At 46.8% G+C, this 24,857-nt stretch overlaps 1 protein-coding gene across 4 annotated transcripts in view; it reads left to right on the top strand.

Annotated features, from left to right (window-relative positions):
* ADCY8 (adenylate cyclase 8) overlaps positions 1 to 24,857 on the top strand; it is a 143,596-nt gene that overhangs the window by 51,442 nt on the left and 67,297 nt on the right. For all 4 annotated transcript variants that reach the window (XM_016119826.2, XM_016119825.2, XM_016119822.2 and 1 more), the window contains exons 5-7: positions 3,547 to 3,674; positions 15,122 to 15,280; positions 19,194 to 19,464. In XM_016119826.2, coding sequence (XP_015975312.1) covers positions 3,547 to 3,674; positions 15,122 to 15,280; positions 19,194 to 19,464 — 558 coding nt within the window. The remainder of the gene's footprint in view (positions 1 to 3,546; positions 3,675 to 15,121; positions 15,281 to 19,193; positions 19,465 to 24,857) is intronic.

Genomic DNA, 24,857 nt, shown 5'->3' with positions numbered 1-24,857 from the left:
CCTTCTCTTAAAGATCTCCCTGCATGACTGAATTCCTCAATGCCCTTGTGATGCGGGCTGTTCAGAGTGGAGTGTTTTGACCCTCGATAATGCTTTTGGCCAACTTCAGTTAATTTTGGTCTTTGATTTTTTTTTTTTTAAATGAAGTAGTATCCATCTGTCCCTCCCCCACCCAAAGTAGGAAGGAAGAATATGTATATTATTGCGAAGGCTTTAAAATTATAAAACAAAGAACCTATTTATTGTTATACAACTGGCCTCCTTATGTCTTAAACACTTTTTTAAATTACTGACAAAACTGGAGGAACCTAAATTATTGTTATAAAGAACAGATCGAACACAATGGGAAGCTAATCGACAGATTGAAAAGGACGAGGGCGCTATGTCTGCACTGACATAGAATTTCGGGAGGTGCTGCTGTGTGAAAACAAACGTGTCTCAGCTCTAACGTGGTGTGACAACTAAAGGGCCTGAAAAACAGTCAGCTGTACAAACACGTAGATGTGCGTGAGGCTGCATAGCAGCCCCCGAGGAGGGGGCAGGAGACCAGGTCCCACGGGGTCCTATGCCTGACGGGGAGGGGCCGCCCCAGAGGAGTCATCTACAGTGTCGTTTTTACTAGGACACTATATTCATGTGTTATTCCTGCCATCACGGTTAGATAAAATACTGTGAAAATTGTCGTGTTTTCCAGTACACCTTTTGAAGTATATTAATGGCACTAATGTTTTTGTTTTGAGAATCTCTTCCTTTTCATTTTTTATCGATTTTTTTCCCTGATTACAAAAACAATGCTTGTTCATTATGTAAAATTCAAACATCAGAGATATAGATGATACATAACATATACACCCCTGTAATCCTAACCCTCCCCAACGACATAACCATCTTTGATAATTTGGTACATATCTCTCTAAAATGTTATCTCCACATATGGTTTTACAAATGCTCTGGATTTTCCCAGATTTGTATCATATCAAAGCCATCAAGGTGGTAGGAAAAGGATTATATTAAGACTGACACAGTAAAATTTGTAAGAAGACCCTCACTCTGTTTTATTTTGCTTATTCAGTATATTTTTTTCAAAGCGACCTGAACTTTTCAAAGCAATTTCTGGTAAAATGAACTTGTCTGGCTGTGACTGTCAAGTCATCTGACAACTCACAGGAATTGATTAGAAAAATGCGTATGCAAATCGACAGAACTTGACAGATAAGAAGATAGATAGGCCTTTCATATATATGTGTATGCAAGAGAATGCAGATGTGCAGACTGACTGTGTGCTCTACACAATTTTATATAAGGGGCTGGAGCATTCACAGATTTTGGTCTCTGTAGGAGGTTCTGGAATAATCCCCTGCACTTACCAAGGGACCACTGTGTGTAATTAAGTTCTTAGGTAGTTGAGAGTTATATGTGGATTTTCAACTGTGTGGGGGGATCAGGATCCCTCACCCCCACATCATTCAGTGTTCAAATGCCGTGAGTTTTTATAATGTTAATTTTGTTTAGTGCGAAGAACTTTCCTTTACTTTAGGAATAAGTCTTTTTACATTTTTGGTGTCGAAAATGCTTTTTCTTTCATAAAGTGATACAGATAATTGATGAGAGTTGGGTTGTTATTTTTATTTGTTGAAGAATTTTTCAGATGTCTTTGGAAAATTACAAAATTGAACCCTATAGCCATCCCTCAGGCCCTCTGATTTTTTTTTTTTTTTTATAACTGCCCCGTGGACTCCACAAATCTGGAAACCGCCAGGACCCGTGGGCCAAGCATTTCTAGTTCCTCCAGCCATAACACTCTCGAGGTCCTAGCGGGAGCAGCTGAAGGTTTTGAGCTGCCCTTGTTGACCAGACCTCTCCAGCAGCGCTCTTGCAAAGTTAGCTGCATCAAAGCAGCCAACAGACAGGAACCACGAGCTCCTACAAATAATCCGGGGAAGCTTGCTGCCAGAGTTCTGAAGGTGGCATTCGCGCCCCTTGGGAAGGTTGGCAAGACCCCGGAGATCTGGTCCAGAGCCGGAAGCAGAGTCCTGATTCTCTGTTCTTTGTCTGATATCTGTTTTTTACTGGGAGACTGATTTCATTCATTTGTTACCCGCACACAATGGCCTGACTCCTGATGAGATTAGTAAACTAGCACAGTCCTTGACAGCTTGGGAATGCAAGAGCCTCTCGGTGGGCAGCTCCCCTCCTCCTGCCTTTGGACTCTGCTCCGCCGAGGAGGGCCCCTCACCCACGAAGCCATGGACCCTTAGGCTCCTAGGGCTTCAGGTCCAGAGGGCATCTCAGAGGTCACTCGGTCCCACCCATCTATCCGAGGAAACCTAAAGGGAAAATCGTCTTCCTGTGATCACAGATAGAGATGGGAAAAGCTAGGACGGAAGTCCGCGTCATCATCATCCCGGACAAGGGCAGCGTCTTCCGGCGCCCCGCCTGCCGGGCCGCGCATGGTCCTCACGTCCATCATCCTGGTTAATCCCCACAGCCACAGTGAGACAGGCCCTGTCCTCGTCCCCCTTTTACAGATGAGGCAACTGAGGCTCAGAGGTTAAGTAATTTAACTGAAGACACGCAGGAGAGACAGAAGGTGCCTGGGAGTTCGCCCTGTGCGGTGTGACTCCCCGGCCAGTGCTCTTAGCTCCTATGCTACAACAGCCTTACGTCTTTTTTTCTCTAAAATCGCAACATTCCACCCTTTCTTGCTTAATACTAAAGTGTGCACCTTTTCTTTGGTGCCCGATGCTCTTTGAAACCTTGTGAGACTCGTGTGCTCAAGATTGTGAACCCGCCACACAGACGGCTGTGTCCTATTTCCCAGCCGTGCAGTGAGGGTGTAACTGGCGCCTACCCCATGGGGCCGCTGGAGGGTCGACTCTGTTTACCACACGGTGCGCCGCAGGGGGTTTCATTCGTCGCCTTTGGGTCAGGGACAATGCTTGCCTTCTCGTAGATGCCCAACTGATGTTTATTTTCAACAAACAAGCTTACCAGTTAACGAATGAACACAGCGATGCGCAGGACTTAATCAGCCCCTCTCCTTAATACTCTGTCTGGGAAGGGACTTAAAATGGAGTCGAAATAGGAGGACTGTTCGTGCTTCTGAGTCCTTCTCGTTCAGCTGAAGCCTGCTTAAAACTGTTCATTCGGACGCATGTCCTGAGAAGGAAGACGCTGCGGGCGCCCGGATTCCCAGGGGGGCGCTGGACATGCAGGGTGAATGTCCACCCTGCGCCAGCCCTGTCCACACAGTGGGCGTCCAGACCAGACGCTAGCACGTGGCAGGGCCGGCACGGGGCCCTGTACCCTTGGAACCCAAAACCCAGTTGCTTTTCCGTGACCACACTCCACCTGTGAACCACCCCAAGCCCTATTTGGGGTCCCCCCTAATTTCCTAGGAAGATAGGAGAGGCTCTTGTCTAAGGTGGGTGCGCCCGAGCCCAAGGTGCAGACCTCCTGAGCCCGCGCCCCTCTTCGCCAAGCCCGTCTGCGGCACTGCCCCGTGTGCTGGCTGACTCGGTCCTCTCCTCCCCCCGTTCCTTCCAGGAGCATCACTGTCTTCGCATCAAAATCCTGGGGGACTGCTACTACTGCGTCTCCGGGCTTCCGGAGCCCCGCCAGGACCACGCCCACTGCTGTGTGGAAATGGGCCTCGGCATGATCAAGACCATCAGGTAATTCGGGACCTCCTCCTCCGCGATCCTGGCCCGGACGTGCGTGACGGGGGACAAACCACCCCTTCTACCCTTTTCGGTAGATCACATGTGTGCTGAAAGGTGAAGCCCTTTGACTTTATTTCACAAAAACCCCGCATGCTCGTTCGTTCTCCCAGAGGAACCAATGAGCCTGCTGGCTTGGTTCTGCTCTAGTCATGCCTCACTTTCAAGTATTCGAGCTACAAACTTCTATAGCCAATGTGCTTGTGAGGATGGAGCGTGGGAAGAGATGGGCGTCGTGCCTGTCCCCAGGGCGGTCACGGGGCGGTGGGAGAGACGAACGCACGGGCACCTTCGATATGATGCCGTCGGCTCCGCGATGAATCAAGGTCAGGGTGCTTGCAGGGAGGGGGAAAGGGACGGCGAATTCAGTCCGGGGTACTGAAGAGCCTTTCCAGAGCAGAGATGGCTGAGCTTGTCCTGAAGATCGAGCGGATGTCCCCACATCCTGGGGGTGGGCGTGTGCAGAGGTCGGTATGTGCTACAGTGGCAGCTGCTGCAGCCTGGGCTGGAAAGGGAGGTGACAGGTGGATGGCAGCCGGGGGCAGCCAGGGCCCGCAGGACCTTCTCAGCCAGTAAGGGGCTGCACCTCATCCCAAGGCCGGTAGGAGATCAGTGAAGGCCACCACCAGGTTTGGCTTCGTGGGTGTGCGACAAGTGCTTTTGGCTTTGGTCCGTGTAGCTGACAGATAGAGACTTAATCAAGGGGAGAAGAGTTAATGAGGTCAAGGACTTAGGAACTAGACTGTGCACGGCTTTGGGACAGAGGCTCAGTGTGGCCAGAGCACCCCCGGAGTTCTGAAACGGCTGCGGAGCCCCTGAGTTCCAGCACGGGATCCCCTTGGTCAGCCCCTGGGAGACAGGAAAGGCTGCAGATGCCACTTCACTGTGAACTTGGACGTCGGCGAGTTCTCCCTGGAAACAGGAGTGTGTTGCGATAACATTTGGACTGGTTTCAAGGGCAGCGGTGGTCCCAGAGGACACGCTGTCTTGTCCCAGCTCCACAACTAACGAGGTGTGGGAACCTTACTCTGTCCATCCATCAGCAGGTCAGCCAGGAAATAATTTGCTGAGCTCTAGCATGTGCCAGGCATTGTGCAAAGCCCCAGAAACACAGTGAGGAGCAGGTCACCTCGGGGTGCCCATTAGGTGACCACGGTGTCCATCAGGGAGGTCACCAGGATTTGCTGTCTATGAAATGAGGGAATAGGCCAGACCAGCTCTGAAAATCGATGATTAACCACGTAAAAATCAGGCTTAAGTAGCAAACCACAAATTTCCTTAAATTTTTTTTTTTAACTTTAGATGTTACTAAGGTGTAACTAGCAAATAAAATTGTATGTATTCCAAGTGCACAATGGGATTCTTCTATATACGTATGCATTATGAAATGATGGTCACAGTCAAGCGAATTAATACATCCATTACTTCACATAGCTATCTGTGTTTTCTTTTGTTGTTGTTGCTTGTTTTGTTTCGGTGAGGTCCCTTAACTTCTACTCTCTTAGCCAATGTCAAGTATACAACTCAGTATTGTTAACTGTAGTCACCACGCTGCACATTAGAGCCCCAGAACTTCCTCATCTTTCACTACAAGTCTGTACCCTGCCCCGAAACCTCCTTTCTACTCTGTTACTATGAGCGCAACTTTAAAAAAAAAAAAAAAATACTTCCTGTATAAATGACACCATACGGTATTTGTCCTCGCTGGCTCATTTCACTTAGCATAATGCCCTCCAGTTTCATCCATTCATCTCAAATGCCAATATTTCCTTCTTTCTTAAGGCTGAGTAATGCTCCATTATATATGTATGTGATATATATGTATTATCATATGTATATTACATCTTCTTTATTTATTCATCCAAAGACATTCTGTAGGAGTTTGTACCTTAGGCTTAAGCAAAAGGTACGCTGCAGAGATCACAGTGCAGAAGAAGTGAACATCAATTATCAGAATTCTTTAAGATACTTCAGTTATCTTTCTGGAAAGGACCGTATCCCTCCTGACCTTTTCCCCAGCGTAAGGTCTCCTCTCTGGAGTTCTGGAGTAAAACGGCGAGGAGTGAGATTCGGGTAGGTCGAAATGGCTCAAGGGCTTTCTCTTGTTAGTTTATTAAGTGCTGCTTGCTTTTACTCCTTTAGAGTAAGACAGTTCAGTAGGATATTATTTTAACTGCATGAGTCAGAGTCTATTTATACTCAAACAGCTCCTTGATTATAATGTCGGTGACTTGAGGTCCAGCATTAATTCTCCCAGTTAGCACAGCCTGGAATAAACAAGCACACTGGCTTTAGGCAAGCTCAGACTGCCAGAGTTTTCACTCTTACCATCAAGCATGGTACTCTGAGGAATGACTGGCAGACAGTATTTATGCCTGGATGTGTGTGAAAGAGAATCCATTCACATAGCTTTCTCAAAAAGTTAACAATTTTAACTGACTACCATTTACACAAGATGCTAATTTTTATTCAGCCCCAAATAACCCCAAACCTGTTCCAACCAGAAAACTCCCTAGAAGCCGTGAAGTCTAGAACCATCCTTAACATTATATTGCATGTGTTGTAGTATGTCAGTAAACCATTTGTTGACTGGCGTCCCCGGGGGAGATGGCCTCCCTGCGTATTTGTCATTAGGGATGGATTCCTTCTGAGGTATCGTCTCCGTCTTGTCAGGGTCTCTACTTGTCCCTCTTTCCGGCATCCCCTCAGAGTCAGAAGCCCAGCAGCAGTCCCCAGAGTGCAGAAAGGCCGGTGAGAGGCTGGCTCTGGTGGTGAGATGGCATCCGGGTCTTGGTTCTCTAGATCTAAGAATTGCCTCGTTTGGGTGAGGTTATAATTCTTGCACAAATGGCAGACCAACACTCAAAATGACCCTGGCCCCTTATTCACTGATCAGTCCAAATGCGTGATAGAGACTGTCCTTCAATCACTGACAAGTGGGGACAAGGTGCCAACATCAAGAAAGGCCAAGATTATCTGTTGCCAGTTTGAGCATCAGAGTTTCAGGAGGGAAAGTCACGGCAAGCAGAAGTAGAAGGGTGAGGCGTACTATCTTTTACTGAGGCATCGCCATAGTAGTCCTTTTGATGGAGAACCAAAGATTTTTCCCCTAGAAACAAAGGCATGAAGATTATGTTATTCTAGCTGTTAGAATTAACAGAAGCCATGCGTGTGTGTGAATGCATATGTGTGTGTGCATGTGCATAAATGGGTATACATGTGTGCTGTGTACATATATGTGCTGTGCGTACATATGTGTGGCATGTGCATATATGTGCTTATGTGCGGTGTAGATGGAGGAGTGTATGTGTATGCGTGTGCACACATGTGTCTACGTGTGTGTGCTTGTGTATGTGCAAGTGTGTATGTCTGTTAAGAACTTGAAACAGGCTTTGGCGATCACTATATTCTCGATTCAGACAGGGGAGTTAGTGCCTGGATAGTTGGTGGCCTCATAAGACATCCTGGGGCTTTATCCCTTGGGCAATAGGAAGTCACTGACAACTTGTAGGAAAGTGTCGTGTTCCAATCCTGCATGAGGAAGGAAGCTACCATGGAGGTGGATGACTCTCTCTCCACGTGCGTGACTCTGGGTGACAAGCAGCAGAGGTGAAGGGGCAGGAACCTGGCTGGGAGATATTTTTGTAACAATCCAGAGGAGAGAAGTGAGACTGTGAAACAGAGCAGTAGCTGTGAAAACGGAAAGGGTGGAGGTGCCCCGGAGCCGGAGCCCTGTCTTGTCACCTCCAGAGACAGTATGTGACATGGGAATTTAAATTAAATCAAGTATTTGTCATTATAGTAAACAAAATTTATCAATTGATGGTACTCCCCAAGAATTTTGGACAGGATCCCACTTTATTAAAGACAGAGTCGGTCGCCAGTCGTGGTCACGGCCATGGTCCCCGAGTGAGTGAGCGTTGTACCACAGGGTGGATGGAGGATGTGCTCACTGAACAGAGGGGTCTCCAGACCTACAGTCAGCTCCCTAATCTGGTTCCTGCTTCTTCCCGTCACTCGGTGGGGGGCTGTGGGTGAGAGTGACTTAACTTCTCAGAGGCTGCACAGCCTCATCTGTGAAGTGGGGATCATGAGCGTCCCAACTCCAGAGTGTCCTTTTGAAAGTTCAACCACATAGCATGCATGCTATCACCATAGTAATGTTTTTTAATAGATTCTTGCAAGTAGGGCTGAGTTTCGATGCTGGAAAAGTTGACTCAATTAAGGTACAGAAACCTTATTTCTTACTTATGGCTCCTACTCTAGTAAAATAATGTCAATAGCTAGGGTTTATTGAACATGTACTATATGCCAAGCACTGAGATAAGTGTTTTACATGCATTAACTCATTAACTATAACAATCCTAGGGGCAGGCAAGGGCGAGAGCAAAATATTGACCGACTAGTATGGCTGCAGCACTGCCTAATCAGAGTAGTTTGGGACAGCCAACCAGAATGATTTCGGTCATAACAACCAGTATGGCTGAAAGGCACATCCTGACACATTGAAGCTCTGTAAGTAGGCTCCTATGTTACCAGCAATGGGGCTGGAGCCTCCAGGTTTGTGCAATTGCACAAAATCACTCAGCTACTCGGGGTCAGAACGAAGACTCCAAACCAGACCCATCTGACTCCAGAGCCACTGTTCTTAACCATTATGGCATCCTTCCTCCCAGCTCCAGAGTTTTGCAATTGCTTCTGATGCCTGAAATCTGCCTGTAATACCCAAAGGATGGATGAATAGCTTAGGAGGGCTCACGTACCTCCGTACTAAATTACCAGAGCTGATACCGAGAGGAGAGAAAAGTCAGGAAACGTCTGAGAATAACAGGATAATAAGCCCGAGTCAAGCCTCAGAGTAAATTTATTCCTTTAAAAAAAAATGCTTGATTTGAGAAGTATGATATCAGCTGGATGAATGGCAAAAAAAAAAAAAAAAGTAATTGAATATAACTTTATTTCTAATGAAGCATTTAATACCATCTCATGCATGCCTGTTCATAAAATTAAATTAATTAAAATAGGCTTAGAGAATAGTTCCATTAAGTAGATTTGAAAGTGTCTCCAGGTGACTCCTCTTCACATGTCCTGGGTTTATTTTGGGGAGAACTGATAACTGAGAAGTCACCAAATTTGATAACGGGCTCCGTTATATGCAATATCTTTATTAACGATCAGCACAAGCCTTCCCTGATGAATCTTAATGAAAATTTCAGAGCCTGGTCTTTTAGTGCAGTTGCTAAAAAGTCATAGGATGACACCAGAATGCCAAGCAGGAACTGGCTTGTCCCCAATGGTTACTTGGAACAAAGATCTTAATCCCTGTGGCAGGCTTGCCCTGCCAAGCAACGTGGCAGGACAGGGAATGAAAAACAGGAGTTAGTTTGCTGCCTTCGCTTGAGGTAAGAACACCCCGGGCCCTGCCTGCTCCTTGGCATCCTTTTTTTCTCTCTCTCATACTTCCTTTTCTCTCTTTCTTTCTCTCCATCTACCCTCCCCTCCCCTCCATTGCTTGCTCCGATCTCTCTCTCTCTCTCTCTCTCTCTCTCTCTCTCTCTCTCTCTCTCTCTCTCTCTCTCTCACACACACACACACACACACACACACACGTGTCATTTAGGGCAACCTCAGTTTTTAAAAATCTGTACAGAGAGAGAGGACAGAAATGCTCTGTGATGGGAAACGGGTGGCCGGATCTGTTCTCTCACCTGCTCTCACTAGAACCACATGTCACCCTGCTTTCGAACAGGAGCTACTTTAGGTTTCCTCATTACCTTTCCGCCCACCGCCCCCCCAAACAGGAGTGTGGGCCGAAGGGAGGGAAGCCGCAGCAGAGCGTCCAGAGGGCGCTCGGCTTGGAGTCTGACGCCGGGAGGGCCAATCAGATCCCGTTACTTACTGACCTTGGGCAACTAGCTTAACCTCTCGCCACTCCAGCTTCCTTAGCTGTACAATGGGGATAAACCATGCTAATGTAAGCTCCATGAATACAGGAGCTGTTATTCCGATCTGTCTATTTGGTTCACTGCTTATTATATCTGCAGAGGTCTTCAAGAGATGCTTGTTGAATGAATGAATGAGTGAATGAATGAATGAACTTTATACATTAGCATAGGGTGGTTGTGAGGAGGAAATGGGGTCAGGAAGATAAAAGGCTTGGCACAGAAGAGGTGGTAGATGTGTCTTAATTCTCTTGGAGACTCAGTTTCCTCATTTGTAAAGTGGAGGTTTATACTGCGGAGAGGTGTCTACCTCAGAATCGCCGTGGCGTCAGAATGAGTCGCTTTGTGAAACCACAATGCGCATGCTAAAATAAGACATGGCAGCTTTCGGACTTCCTAAGAAGCAGTTCGGAAGGCAGCCTGACGCCGAAGTCCAGGAGAGGCTTCAGAATGGGTCCAGCTGACGGTGAAGCTGGGCTCCACGGCCACTTTGCTGACAGCTCCTGCCCCTACGGCGAGTGACCCCTGAGGTACCCTCCGCAAACTCGGGACTCCGTATAAAAGGAAGCTCGTTATGAGTCTGCTGATTTCTGGAATTAACTGGTAGAAACAGTGTCATCTCCGTTTGGGTTGAGGCAGGTCAAAGCCCGTTGGTCGATGCAGCCCTGAGCACGGCTTCATTCAGCAAAGAAACCATTCAGGGCAGGAGCAGTGGGCAGCTGGGTTTAGGCTCACGCACCTCAGGCGGAACTCCAGCTAGTCTGCCTATAGCTGTGCGCCCTAAAGAAAGGCACATCTTGGGACTCAGTTTCCCCATTCTTAAAGTGGTGGCGATAATCACACCCGTGGGATTATAAAGATAAGGTTCGACACCTGCACTGAACGCCCTGTACAGGGACCATGAAAACGGAATAGAGCAAATCCATTTGTTTGACGTTGGAAGGTGTGGAGGGTCAACTCCCCCCGCCGCCACCACCGTCAACCGGCAGGTCCGGAGGCACTTCCGTGGTTCCCCTGGACTCTTCAGGGTATCTTGGGACGACGTGGGCCTATGAAGCAAAAACGCCTTTGAGCTTTGTCCATTAGTTCAGTAAATACTGCGCGCACTTACCAGACCTCTGGCCTCAGAGCTGAGCACACGGCGCGGAAAGGGCGTGCCCTTGGCCTGAAGCCCGGTCTGTGGAGAAGCGGGGGAAGTGCAGGTGTCTGTAAGGCGGTGACCTGCGGTCACTCCTCATCCGAGGCTGAGGAGGCACAGCAGACATCCTGGGCTCTGCTTTAGAAGAACTGAACATGGTTTGTAACTCAGCAGAATTCTCTCCATTCTCACTTCAGAAATGCTCAAGGTCCTCCCGTCGAGAGCTCATCTTGGAAGACATGGCACTCGTGGTTCTCCGCAACCACCAGGCAGACGAAGAGAGGGTCGATGTCCATAAAGTATTCATTCCTCTTACAGCTTTATTCCTGTCTTTAAGTCAAATCCTAGCCATAACAAAAACAAAGAGAAAAAAAAAAAAACGCCATAAAGAAATTTTGTCTTCTTATTTTGATTTTTTGTTTTGTAGAAGTAAAAACATCTAAACGTCTTTTCATTAAGACGTCCCAGCGCCTTCTCTGTGTTAATTACCTGATGGTATTAGCACGGAGCGCTGTGTAATAGTCCCTCACGGTCGGCTGGCAAAGCACTTTAACTTCCATTATCTCCTTTGGGGCTCACAAAGCCTGCGTGAGTGGAGCAATCAGCTAGAGCTTTATTTTACAACCGTGGAAACTCAGGGTCATATTAGACTATTTGCCAAGGATTACGCACAACACGTGTAGTACCTGCGTTGCAGAGCGTGAGGTTTAAAAAGCACAACAGCCCCCGTTGAGTCCAAGAATCCTGTTTACAAGCTGCGTGGCCACTAGAAAATCTTTTTACTTTCCTGGGCTTCGGTTCCTTCGTATATGATAAGCCACCAAGTAGGACCTGGTATGTGCAAGACACCTTTCTCAACTGTCCACATGTTTATTCATCTAATTTTGGCAATGCTATCATTGTCCCCATTTTATAGATAGAAGTTAAGTAAGTTCCCTAAGGTTGTGCAGCTAGGAAGTGGCAGAGAAGGCTGGCACTGGAGTCCTCATTAACCCTATATGACAGTGACTCGCGTGGAAGGAGGAGGTGCAGATTGGGACCAGTGATTGTAACAGACAGGTGAGTCCTGGTTATGGCGAAGTAACAAACATCCCTCCAAATCTCAGTGGCTGAAAATGGCAAAGATTTATTTTTCACTCACACATCCTGTCCATCATGGGTAGGTCAAGGGAGCAGCAAGGTACCACCATACGCCAGTCTGTCCGAGAACCTCGGTTAAGAAGCCTCCTCATCCAGCATCCTCGACTGATGGTGGGCGCAGAGGGAAGAAAAACAGAAGGAGCGTGGTCGACCAGACTTGCAGAGCTCCTGCTCAGAAGTGACCCATATCATGTCTGCGCACATGTTACTGGCCAAAAACAACATGAAATACCCAGGAAAGTGCAACTCCACCACGTGCTTGGATATCGTAGCGCGAGATGGAGCTGATGGACAGCACAGGCGACCTCTCCCGATGACCTGCCTCACAGAAGCTCAGTGGGAGAGCACATCAGAAGGTGGCGTGCTCCTCTCACGTGCTGGGTGCTCTTTCTCCCCTTGCCTTGTTAAATTATTCCAAATGGTCTCTACTCGTTTGATCGTCAGTGAATGAAGGGTACTATATTGTTTTTAACTTAGAAGTTAAAGTTAGTAGAATGGCCAGGAAACTAAAGTCTTCACAGGGACAAGAATTGTTGCCCCCTTTGGCTTCAAGCATCCTTTCTAATGTCTGTGGCTACCTTCCTAATATCTACTTTCTTTCAACATTTCTATATTCTCAACCCACTTCAATTTTATTTTTTCGTTTAAATAACTTTGTGTGATCTTACAACTTGTTAGGAACAGAGTATATACAAAAACTTGATTTTGCACATGAAGTCATTCATTCATTCATTCTTTCAGTAAAAGCAGAGACATGTTTCTAAGCCCAACTATATGCGAGGTGTGACGCCAGGCTGTGAGAGATACAAAGATTACTCAGAAGGGAATATCGCCTTCGAGGAGCTTATACTCTATCAATGAGCTTAGATCGTGGGAGCATGAGTAGTGTGTACGGACACCCACCCATTCGCCCATCTATCTTTCCATTCAATAAACATTTATTGAGCATCGGCCAAGGTCCAGACACAGTACAGCGTTACTAGGGGTAGATGACAATGAGCCATGCAAAGGCTCTACCTTCATTTAGTCCAAAATCCAGTAGGGGAGACAGATGGTTAACGTACAGCACCCCAGTCATTGTTCGCATGGGATGTGATGGGAACGCTGGGAAAGGCATGTGTTCCAGACTTCTGTTAAATGAGGGGATAAACGTCCCAGACCGAGGGAGCATCGTAGGCCCAGCGCAAGGGGCAGGGCCGCAGGGTTCAGGCAACGATGTGTACTTCAGATGGCGGGAGTCTAATGTGCGCGAGAGAAATGCTCCTAATAGCTGAGGCCCAGGACAGGTCGTGAAGCCTTGTGTGTTCCAGACCGGGAATTTTCCATTTTATCTTATGGGCCAGCCATCTTTAAATGTCTTGATCCCCATCGTTATCAAAAATGATGATGATGATTATTAGAGAAATTTATAAACTGTATTTATTTTCTATTAGAGTCACACATCTAAAAACATATTCCATAAAACATACATGCAATACGGACTTCAAAAGACAGTGATGAAATAAACAATACTTTAAAATATCTTTATTTAATTACAACACAAAAATCTTTCTGCTCGTAGTGAGAGCAGTGGTTGAATAAAATTGATTGTTTTTTAAAAAAACTTTAATAGTTTGTGATACAATAATACAAAAGTTGGTTCCAAATTCAGCTTATTTCTATACCCTGATTTAATGGCTATCAGAGAGAGCTAAACATATGTCTCATAAAGACAGGCAGAGCCAGGCATTTGTACCCTCAACTGTGTTTTCTCAGTCATGCCAAACTTCTGTGTAAGACGGCATAAATTTTCTTCTTCTCTGATGTCTGTGAGTTATTCTTGCAAACTTACTAGAGGGCGATAGAATGTTTGTATTTTTAACAAATAGATTCAAAGCCCACCAAATTCTTCATTCGGAAGATTTGCAAACATATTAGTAAACGTGCAGCTCTGAGAATTTGATAGATGACATGACTCATATCCAACAACCTAGCTCCCAAAGAGATGGGAACATTTCCAAACTTCCATTTTCAAAATTCTCTCTTCAGAGCATGAATATTTTTATGAAAAGCAATTACTTTCTCACTCCTTAAATCATCATCTTTAGTTTGGATAAACACAGTAAGTAAGTTTAGTTTTTTTCCCAAATATTTGCTAGAGGGGATATTAATGGCAACCTGTTACCACAGAGAAGACAGCAAATATGGAGCACTTGCTTTTTTGTCAAAGGAAAATAGATAAATCATCTTTAATTCTGGCGATTTTTAAAGCACTTTGAAATATAATAACCATTGAATGCCTCTGTGGCAATGAAGATTTTTCTAGTTATTATATTTCAAAGTATTATATTCTACCCATTGAATTTCTTTCTACATAAACGAGGTCGTTTAACTCACAAACTAAAATTGTTTGGAACACTCTGGAAGTGAAGAAGGAACGTGTGTGGCTAGAGGACGTTCTCAGCGGTAGAAATCCTGCTCTCTGCTCATGATGCCTCCTCCATGCTCACAGTCACAGGACGGTCTGACACAGACCCTGTTGTCACTGAGGTCAAACCGTATATCAAATCTTGGTAGAGCTTTTTCAAGGAATGGAAGTCATATGACTGTCCCCTGCGTCCTAGTGGATGCCCCTGCTCAGGCCTGGGGTGTCAGCGCTCCACTCCGGAGACCACTGCTCTCAGGAGGAGGTCAGGAAAGAATTTTAAACAACAGAGTGGTGGAGTGACAGGGCCGCACCGTGTTCGTGAGAGCTGCGTAGAAGACGGGCTGGGAGCAGGTGAGGTGAGGACCCCACACTGAAACCTGCGGGAGGCCTGAACTAGAGCATTGGAGAGAGGAATGGAGAGAAGGAAACAGAGTAAAACATAAATACTTACATTGGAAAAGAAATGTGTCATAGTGCAGAATTTATAATCCATCCCAGGTGTGCGCACTAGTGGGTAGAGGAAGAGGTTACATGAGCTGAGTGGTTCGGGGAGAAGGGTGATAAGCACCTTTAACAATGCAGATGAAAGGCTAGGAGAGTTTGGAGGAGGAACTCTTCTAGGTACCAGGAAATCCAAGAAGGCTTCATGGGAGAGGTAGCATATAAATGGGCAGGAACTGAACTTATGGAGTAGGAGAGACCGGGGCTGCCGCCAAGGCCAAGGATGCCCACTCTGGCCTTATGTGTGTGTTTCTCCATTCACCTACATCACCAGGTATGTGCGGTCGAGGACGAAGCATGACGTTGACATGCGGATCGGAATCCACTCCGGCTCGGTGCTGTGTGGCGTGTTGGGCCTTCGGAAGTGGCAGTTTGACGTCTGGTCTTGGGACGTGGACATCGCGAACAAACTCGAATCCGGAGGAATCCCTGGGTAAGCCAGAGCGAAGCCCTCTTCTTCCTGACCCTCGCCATGTGCTCACTGTGAGAGTGGGTCTCCTGCATGCAAAGCTCAGGGGGGTAGATCCAAGAGGCGATGATTTGGGAGGAGACAGAATGTTAAAACGTTGTACAAACATTGAACCCAAAAGTCCAGTGAAACTTATCATAGCAAACGAAGAAGGCGGCGTGACACTCAGGTGTTCATGCCATTGATTCTGAGACTTGACTTCCCATCAGAATCAGCAGAATCTATGTTACGTTCTTAAAGCAATTCTCATGGGCAGCCAAGGCTAAGACCTACAAGTTGGTTTGGCATGAGACGGCGCTTGCAAAGCGGTCCCCTGCACCCCACTGCGCGGAGGCCTGGGGTGCGCAGAAATGCGGTGATGCCGAGCTGTGCCTCCGAACCCTCCATGGCCTGGCCGTGTGCGGGTTCACAGTTTTCTGCTTTTTAATCTCTTGTCGTTTCCCCTTTCTATCAATCAACATATAGAGAAATGAACTCAGCTTACTTTAACCTTCATTGAGAGAGTTAGCCCCAGTTCTAAACATGTATTAAGGACGGACTGTATACTAGACGGTCTGCTAAATATCATTAATACATCACATCGTTTGGTCTCACCACCCCTCGCATAGTAAATATGACCTTCCTTTTTTTTTTTTTTTTTTTTTTTTGGTGAGGAAACAGGCTCAAAGAAATTAAATATGTCACATAAATGCCTCGCTACACATCGCTGTCTCCTATTGTTAATTTATCATTCAGTTTGGTCAGGGTTGTCCTTTTATTATGAATCTCCAGGCCTTTACTGTGTCCCCAGAACCTAACACGACCCACGACACAGAGGAAGAAGGGAAGAAACGAAGGGAGGGAGGCAAACAAGTTCATGGCGTAGTGGTTGATAGTCTGGACCCTGGAGTCATGCAGAATTGGGTTGAAATCCTTTCTCTGCACAGACTCCAGCCACACAGCCTCAAACAGACTCTTTAACCTCTCTGAGCCTTGGATTCCTAGAGCAGTGATTCTCAGCTTCAGCATCTGAATCACCTAGAGGGTTTATTAAACCATAGGTGGCTGGGCCCCTCCCTCAGAATCTCTGATCAGTATGTCTGGCGTGGGACAAAGACTATGTCTAACGAGTGCCCGAGAGATGATTCTGTTGACTTTGGTAACACACTTTGAAGACCACTGTTCTCGAGCTTTCGTTCAGTGAGAGAATGCATATGAACTCCTTCGTTCTGTGCTCAGTAAATATTAATTGTGATTGTGTTTGCAGTAGTTATCATGTGATCCAGATGCAGGTCTTAGAAAGACCTGAAAAGTTAAGTCTTTGTCTCACTCAATCCAGCACGGCCACCTACTGCTGATATAACTGGGCTAGTTACTTGAGCATTGGCTCCAAGCCAGTTTCACCATCTGCAAAATGAGCGGGGAAATGCCTATCACCTAGAGTTGTTGGAAGAATAGAAATTATATGAGATCATCCCGAGATCCAATTATATAGCAACACCTTTGGCTATAAGATAACATTTCTACGAAATAAGTATCTAGCCAAATTGTTAGATCTTGCTTACAATCGTGGCTATTGTTATTATACCCTGGCATTTAAAGTGATCAGAAAATGTCAGGTTACCTGACATTCAATATCTGAGAATATTGCCTGACTCATTTCCTTAGAGGGAAAGGTAATCACCAGAGTCTCATCTGCAAATCCTTTACTCCAAAGCTCAACGTAGCAGCAAAAATAGAAAGGAACATAGAAAACCCAGTTTCTATTAAAACATTAAAGCATAAATTGATTAGAACTTCAGCAGAAGAATCAGTCAGTAATAAGCGAAAGCGAGGATGTCTTTCACTACAGAAAACATAATATTGATTTAGTTCATGCAAATATTAGTCCTCACGCACATTGACGCAGAATAATAAAATGTAGAATCCAGAGAAAATACCAAATAGGATTGGTATTTAATTTTTTTTTTAAATTAGCTGTCAGACTTCACAAAGCCTTTGAAGGAGTTTCATTTCACCAGAGAGAAGAAGCCTTCTAGAACCTAGTTATAAAATTGATCTGAGAGAGAAGACTGATGATATCCATTTAATGGAAGGTCAAATGACTTCTCTTTTCTCTTAAGTTAACACTACTGAGTTCCTTCGTGTTGACAAAATTCATCATGAGGATATTTTCTGCTCCTTCGGACATTTCTCAAGAGAGTTCAGAATATCTTTCACATGCTTTCGTTTCTAATATCTCACCCTTGAAGTCAGTGCCTACACGCAGGGACACTAATTTGGAAAATGTGGAGGATGTTCCTTAAATGATCATAAATGCAGTGTTTGTAGTTTCTGGGTTTTTAAAGTGAGCTTCCCTCTCTTTAAGCAGGAATTTAGCAGAATGGGTAAGAAGAAGAGGGGGATACGCAATGCATTTGGAAAAATTCAATGTTTCCTTGGATATGTCGTTTCTCAAATCACAAGAGCCCAGCAAAATATTAAGCACATACCTTGTTCACTCATTCACTCATTCATTCATTCATTCATTCAAGGAAGCACTAAAGTCCCCCTAAGCAAGTGACCTTTGAACTAAATCAAGAAATAGGAAATTGTTACATGGAAAATGGGAAGAGCATTCTAGTCAGAGAAAAGTCTTGTTCTGAGTTTAGTAGGCATAAAATAGCACCTGAAATTAAAGAAATACTAATTCCTTGATTTGCCGGGGAGAGGATAGAGTGTTATAACAGAAGAATGTCATGAAATGAGCTTTGACGCGACAGGGCCCAGAGAGGGGTGGCCCTAAGGGCCTTGCTCAGAACGTAGGCCGCGTCCTGTCAACTTTGAGGAGCCATGGAATAGACAACCGTAATGTGATCACATGTCATTTTTTAGAATGCTCCTAATAACTCAAGCGTTTGCTTTTATAATATGTACCATGTGCCATGCTCTATCAACTCTTTAAATACCCACAATGACGCTAAGAAATGGGGACTGTTGTTTTTCCCATTTTCATGGATGAGAAAACGGACTCGTAGAAAGGCCGAGTAACTCGCCCAAGGTCAGCTCGTGCGTGGTCGAGCTGGGTGCGATCCCGGCCGTCTCGCCAGCGTCCACGCTCGCAGCCGCCATGTCAGTGTACCTGGACGGCAACACAGCACGACCCGCGTGTGACGGGGCTCGTCAGTCAGGAGCACCGACAAAGTCTTCCTCAGAATGAAGCATGTGAAATTTCCACAGTTCAAGTCTGATCCTTAAGGCCCTCGATGTCATCTGTTGTTTTTCTAAAAAAGAAACTTGAATCATGAGCTGCAGTGGCTGATGGCTGTGCTGGAATGAGTCACTTACCTTGTGAGCGAGCCTGGCCAGCTGTCAGCCTGCCCGCCTCCCTCGCTGTGTCCCCTGCCGTATACACGGCTCGGGGAAGATCGCCTCTTACTGTGGTTTTCCCAAAAGACCCTCCATCTAGCTCCGTGGACACAGAAGACCTGCCTTTGTTCTTAAGAAGATTTTAAACAAGTTGAAAAACAAGGCACAAAATTATAAAAACCGAAGTGATAGGAAAAGTTCTAAGATACTATGAACCGTCATTGTTATGTGGTAGTTTTTAGGCACTTGGGTTCAAAAACATTTCTGGAACTTGTTTTCCCAATATAATTGACAACACTGAAAAAAATCTCTGGTTCTTAAAGGTTGGTGGGGTCAGACCAACTGTCATAAGAGAAGCCAAGGGGAGTGTTTAAGTGGGGTTCAGGGGGGCTGAATCTGATCGGGGCGGCGGTATCCCTGTGGCGAAGTTGGTGACACCCTGCTCATTGGTCTATGCGTGTAGCCACATGCAGCCCTGGTGTTGGCCTTGCACAGGACAAAACGTGGTGGTGGGAGGGAGGTTAGTAACGGCCATGCTTTGCACACACAGGAGGATTCACATCTCCAAAGCCACACTGGACTGCCTTGGCGGCGACTATAAGGTGGAGGAGGGCCACGGCAAGGAGAGGAACGAGTTCTTGAGGAAGCACGACATAGAGACCTATTTAATTAAGCAGCCCGAGGAGAGCCTGCTGGCCCTGCCCGAAGACATCGTCAAGGAGTCGGTGAGCGCCTCGGACCGGAGGAACAGTGGGGCCACCTTCGTCGAAGGATCCTGGAGCCCCGAGCTGCCCTTCGACAACATAGTGGGGAAACAGAACGTAAGTCCAGCCCCCGGCGCTGCTCGGCCCGGCGCCTTCCCCAGTGGTCTCCGCCCCGGCTGGCTCCCAACCCGACGCCTCAGAGAAAACCCCACAGAAAACCCGTGCACCTTTAGCCTTTTCTCTGCTGAGCAGCCTCCCTGCAAATGAGCAGACCTCTCTCTCTCCTCAGGACAGAATCGACCTCTGTGTGCAATGTCAGGAAATGCCAGAAATACCAGAGTCTTCCCAGCCCCCTCTCCTTTTATTTTATTGTTTTGGCCCAGCTAAAAATAAATGCCATGCAACGCTGAATTATAATTTCATGCAAAAAGTTTGCTCATCTTAGAAAAGACAAACCAGGCGTTATTAAACTAGCAAGAAAAGTAGAAGAGCAAAGCCATGAGCATGGCTTTTTGTTAGGCAGCTGGCAGGCGAGGGGGTCTGAGTTGCCCTCCGGAATTTAAAATCGGGAGGACACTGGTGACCTGGGCATGTGAAAGCAGCACCCAGGGACGCCCAGGGGGAGAGCCAGAGCCGTCCGCAGACTTCTACTCCTGTTCGGCGTGGTTTTACGTCTTATGTGAGGAACAGGATGACAAAGTCAGTACGTAGGTATAAATCACCAAGAATCAAATGATTTTAAAAAGTATTTCTTCAGATACTTGGAACCCCCCTAACTCTAATGAGATGCTCAGCCTCCGAGAGGCGCTAGCGCACTGTGGCTGATCAAGGGGGAGGATCAAGGTGGGTTCGGAGATGCCCCTGTCGCCAGGATGCCCGTTCAGAGCATGGGCAGAAGAAGCACCTGCTCTACGATGGGGTTTTCTTTCAGTCATTTAGGCCAAGCACAGATGGTTGAGTTCATGTCAGTTAAATGTAAATTCATGAAACTCCACCGTAACTTTGTAAGGAAACAAATTGTAAAGGCAACATATCTGACTTGCACACAGTCTCCGATACGCTCCTGAGCCAAGCAAAAGCCGAGAGCACCATGAAGTGAGTCAACCAAACCAACAGTCTGAGGGGCTTCGTGGAGGCCTGTATGGCTTCATTGATTTAATCCATGGACCTGAATTTTTCTCATTAACTTATCAATAAGAAAAACCTGTCTGCTTAAAGACTTTTAAAACGGAAGAGGTTAAAATGCTGGAAATCTTCTGCATCCAGAAGGCGGATGGGGTCCTCTGAGGCCGGGTTAACCTCGCTTTCCTTCCCGTTCTGTATGAAGGAGCTAATAATGGGCACGGACCAGACTCCGCTGGGGAAGGCGCAGGGTGAACCCGGCCTGCATGCCTCGCAAGCGCCTTCCTTTAGGTCCTCACCATCCTTTTGTGAGTGGTTGATTTTCCCCACATTTGTTATGACTGCAGACACTGTCACTGACTTCAATGTCTAACTTCTTTCCATCACCGAATGGGTGCGCATGGTACGATTTGCTATTGCGTAAAACAGCGAACATATCCACACTTCCCGGGTGAGTGCATGCCCCGCTGACAGGACCCTCTGCTTCCTCTGCCTCTTGTGAGCTCGAGCCTGGATGCTGGCTAGTTAGAGGGGAGATGCATGCCTCACCCTGAATACCTCAATAACTCGGCATACAATTCTCTCTTTTGGAGTTTTGTTTTTCTTTTTCCTTTTTGGTCTTTCCATTTGAAAAACTCTTTCCAGTGAAGCCGATTGTGGAAATTGGGACAATTCCTAATTGTTCTAATCTCAGTTGTGCCTAACATTTCTGCTAATAATTGAGAACCAAAGAAAGAAAAGTAGAGATGCTTGGTTTTATCCTATGACTGATTGTTCTGGTAAAAATGGAGAGGAATAGCCGAAATGTCTCTTTGCTGGTTTCCTAAAGAGATTTACTGGTGTCATGTAGTTATTGTGAAAGATGTCATTACTAGTCAAAGATGATTCTTCTTGGTGTTTAACCATGCCATGTATTTCTTCTGGTGCCTGCGTTTTGCCTGGATGCACCCCATCTGTGCTGTCTTCACCACGAATAATCTCAATTCATCCTGATGCCTTCAGACTTAAGAGTCAGTGAATGTGGACTGATGCTCATAAATAAGGGGCACTAATAACATTTAGGAAACGACTGAGTCGATTACGACAGTCACAGGCTCTCGGAGTTTGCACTTGTGTGTAACTCTCTAGACGTCAGAGAGCTATACGTGCAACCCAGAGACATAGCGTGGGCCTGGAAGAGATCAAGGCAGGTCTGGCTGAGCCCGTGCTCTGCCGAAACACCCAGTCAGTGGCACGGCCAGCCAGGACCGTCGGAGCGTTTACGCATCACACATAAAACGTTCTGATGCTTCGCTGGGGCGGGCGGTTCCAGCTGATGTGGCCAAATGTTTTGGCTTCTATTGATTGATAATGTGTGCTTAGAAATGTTTTTAATGACATCAGTATACAGGACCGTAATCTCTGGTATATGGACAGCAGATGTTCAGATGGCTAAATTTTCATGTATTCATTCATTTGATAAAGATTAATTTAGCATCTACTACATGCCAACTGCTACTAGTAATGAAAGAGAAGGAGGGACAGAGGGGAGCAATACCGTAAGAGGTAAAGTCAGCCAGGAGTTTACGTGGTTCGTGAAGACAGGAATTGTATCTGTGGCACTTTCAGCCCACAATTAGGACATACCTGGCACATAACAGGGCTTGATTACACCTTGTCGAATGAATGAATGAAGCTATAGGTGTGGGTGGTAAGGCAGAGGAATCAGTCAAGTTTAATTTCTAGGTTTTTTGCTTGGGCGACTGGGAGGGCAGTGGAACTGCCACCTGAAGTAAACAATGGGAGGAGATTGGAGGGAGGCACCAGGAATTCACCTTGGGACATGATGAGCTTGGATGCTTGGGAGAGGCCCAAGGAGAGATATCCTGAAGGCGATCGAACACACTTCCGAAGCTCAGGGATAGAAGAATGGTACAAGGCACGCAAATCTGGCAGCCCTCAGGGAATGAGTGCCAGTCGAAGCCGTGTGGGTCACAGAGATCACAGGAGGGAATATGTAAGATAAGACAATGCGAAGGCAGAAGACAGACCTCGAGGGATGCCAGATGGGGGTGAAAGAGAGTAAAGATCCCACGACAGAGACAGACAGGATGTTCAGTGATGAGGAGACAGTTGGGGAATGGGCGCCATGCAAGCCCATAGCTAAAATCGGTTACGGGCTTGAGTTCCCGTGCAGTCAATTATTTAACAGGTGCTCAGTATTCTAGCTGCCAGGGATCCACTAATAAGAAGAGAGACTGGGTCTCTGTCCTCTCGGAGCTCACATTTTAAGGGAGTGGGGAGTGCAGACGAGTAACCAAAACAGATAAATGCTGTGAAGGGAAAAGATCTATAACTAGGGGTCAGAGAGAATTAGTACAGACGAGGCCATCAGAAGCCTCTTGAGATTTGATATGAGCACTGACAGGACCCTATATGCAAATAGCCAGGGGGAGAGCGTCGGAGACCAAGGAATCAGCCAGTGCAAAGGCCCTGTGGTAGGAAAAAGCTCGGTGTGTTAGAAGAAGAGCAAAAAAGGGTAAAGAATCGTGAGCAGGGAAGAAAGGGGTATGAGATGAGTTAAAGGAGCTAGAGCTTGATCCTGCAAGCCCGGTCGGTTTGGGATTTTATTCCAAAGGAAGTGATTGAAAGGTTTCAAGCTGGGCAGTGACATGATCTGATTTAGATGTTTTAAATAGATCGTTTGGGCTGCCTGGTGGAGAATGGATTGTGCATAGGGGACAAGAATGGACTTTTCAGACAAACTGCATCTTAGACTTGTGATTTACAAGAGGCTACCAAAGGGCGAAGCTGTATGTCACTGTGAAACGTACTGGGCGAGGGTAGTGATCCTTTTAACCTGACTTTCCTGACAAGTGATATGTATGCCGGGAAGGAGGAGCCGCTCTGTTCGAAGCAAAGCCCTTTTCGGAGCCGAGGGTCTGTTCCTCACATGCTGTGACATCCTCGCCCTTGTCCCATCCATCCCTCTCACCTTTATCGTGGCATCGGAATCCAGGCATTTTTCTCTGTTACCCTTCCGGGCTTCTAAAAGCATCACCTGGACGAAAGGACACATTTGCCGCTTCCATGTAAGTGTCAGTCGTTTCTGCACAACAGACTGACCTTGGCCGTTATCGTTATCATTAAGTCCACTATGCGCCGTTAATGTTGGGAGCAAAGTGGGGAAGCAGAAAGCAGGCGCACTTCTGTCACGCGGGTCTAAAGACATGTCCACAGCGTCGCGAACACTAGTGAACGCAGAGCCTCGGGGGCCAGGTACCACACTGAGAGCATGGCCCACATTCTCCACGTTTCATTCTCACACCCACTTCACGGCGTAAGCGTGACGTGCCTGTTTGACGCATGGGAAAATTGTGACTTGTAGAGATCAGTTTATTTTCTGAAGGACGTGTCGCCCAGAAATAACAAGCGGAATCGGAACCCACTTATGTCCAACTTCACCAGCCACATACTTTCCATCAGGCGCCCCCCCCCCCAACTTCCTTTTGTGGCCTGAAGATGTGCCAGGTTTCCGCCTCCACTTTGTTTTCAGGTCAGTTAGTCTTAAAACGTGCGTGTGTGCATTTGGGGTGTGTGGGCACGTCACCCGTCTTCAGACGGCAAACACTCACGCGTGCCGGGGGTAGAGAGATGAAGGGGGAGGTCGGGCTGGCAAGGAGCTCATAGTCTGGCCGTGTTCCTAACAGGTCAGCGGGCTCCGTGTGAACTTGCTATTGGGACAGCAGGGGAGTGTAACAGGGCGTGGAAAACAGATCCAGGGGAATGGGGAGACCCCCCCAAAGGCAGTGACCGTTACGGTGGGATCTGCAGGCAAGCAGGGAGTTAGGGCCAAGGATGAGGGCACCAGACCCCAGGTGAATAGGAGAAGCAAGACCATCTCAGCCTGGTCTCTGCTGCTCAAAATCAAACACGGGCTTCGCTTTCCCCACAGAGAACTCTGCTGAAATTCTGACCCCTAAGAATGCCTGAAATACTGGGTGCTGGTCTTGGAGGGTGTGTTTTCGGCGGTTACTGCTCCTGGATGAGCTGCTGGATATTCAGTCTGAGGATGCAGGCAACACAGGCGAATCTTTCCCCACAGGTTGCTTATTTTCAACCCTTTGAACATGACTGAGTTTTGATGTTCATTGGATAAGACACCTGCAGGCTTTGGGGGTAGAGAACTCCGAAGGCTTGGGACATTTTCTTGAAGTAAATCTGCTCTCTCCCAGTAACATGGCTTTTTCTGACCACAAGGCCCCTGGGCTGTCCTTGGCCCTGACTGGGAGGATGGCCGCTGAGTCCAACCAGCGACTCATTAGTGGGGTCGGTTTTTCACTCTTCAGAAAAGCAAGTGGATTCAAAGCCTTCCAGGGAGCATGAGTGGATGAGGTGGACGGTATGAT

The sequence above is a fragment of the Rousettus aegyptiacus genome, unplaced genomic scaffold (genome assembly GCF_014176215.1).
Source record: "Rousettus aegyptiacus isolate mRouAeg1 unplaced genomic scaffold, mRouAeg1.p scaffold_m13_p_15, whole genome shotgun sequence".
In the NCBI taxonomy this organism is placed as follows: domain Eukaryota; kingdom Metazoa; phylum Chordata; class Mammalia; order Chiroptera; family Pteropodidae; genus Rousettus; species Rousettus aegyptiacus.
The sequence above is the reverse complement of the archived record's forward strand: the minus strand, read 5'-3'. Positions and strand labels throughout refer to the sequence as shown.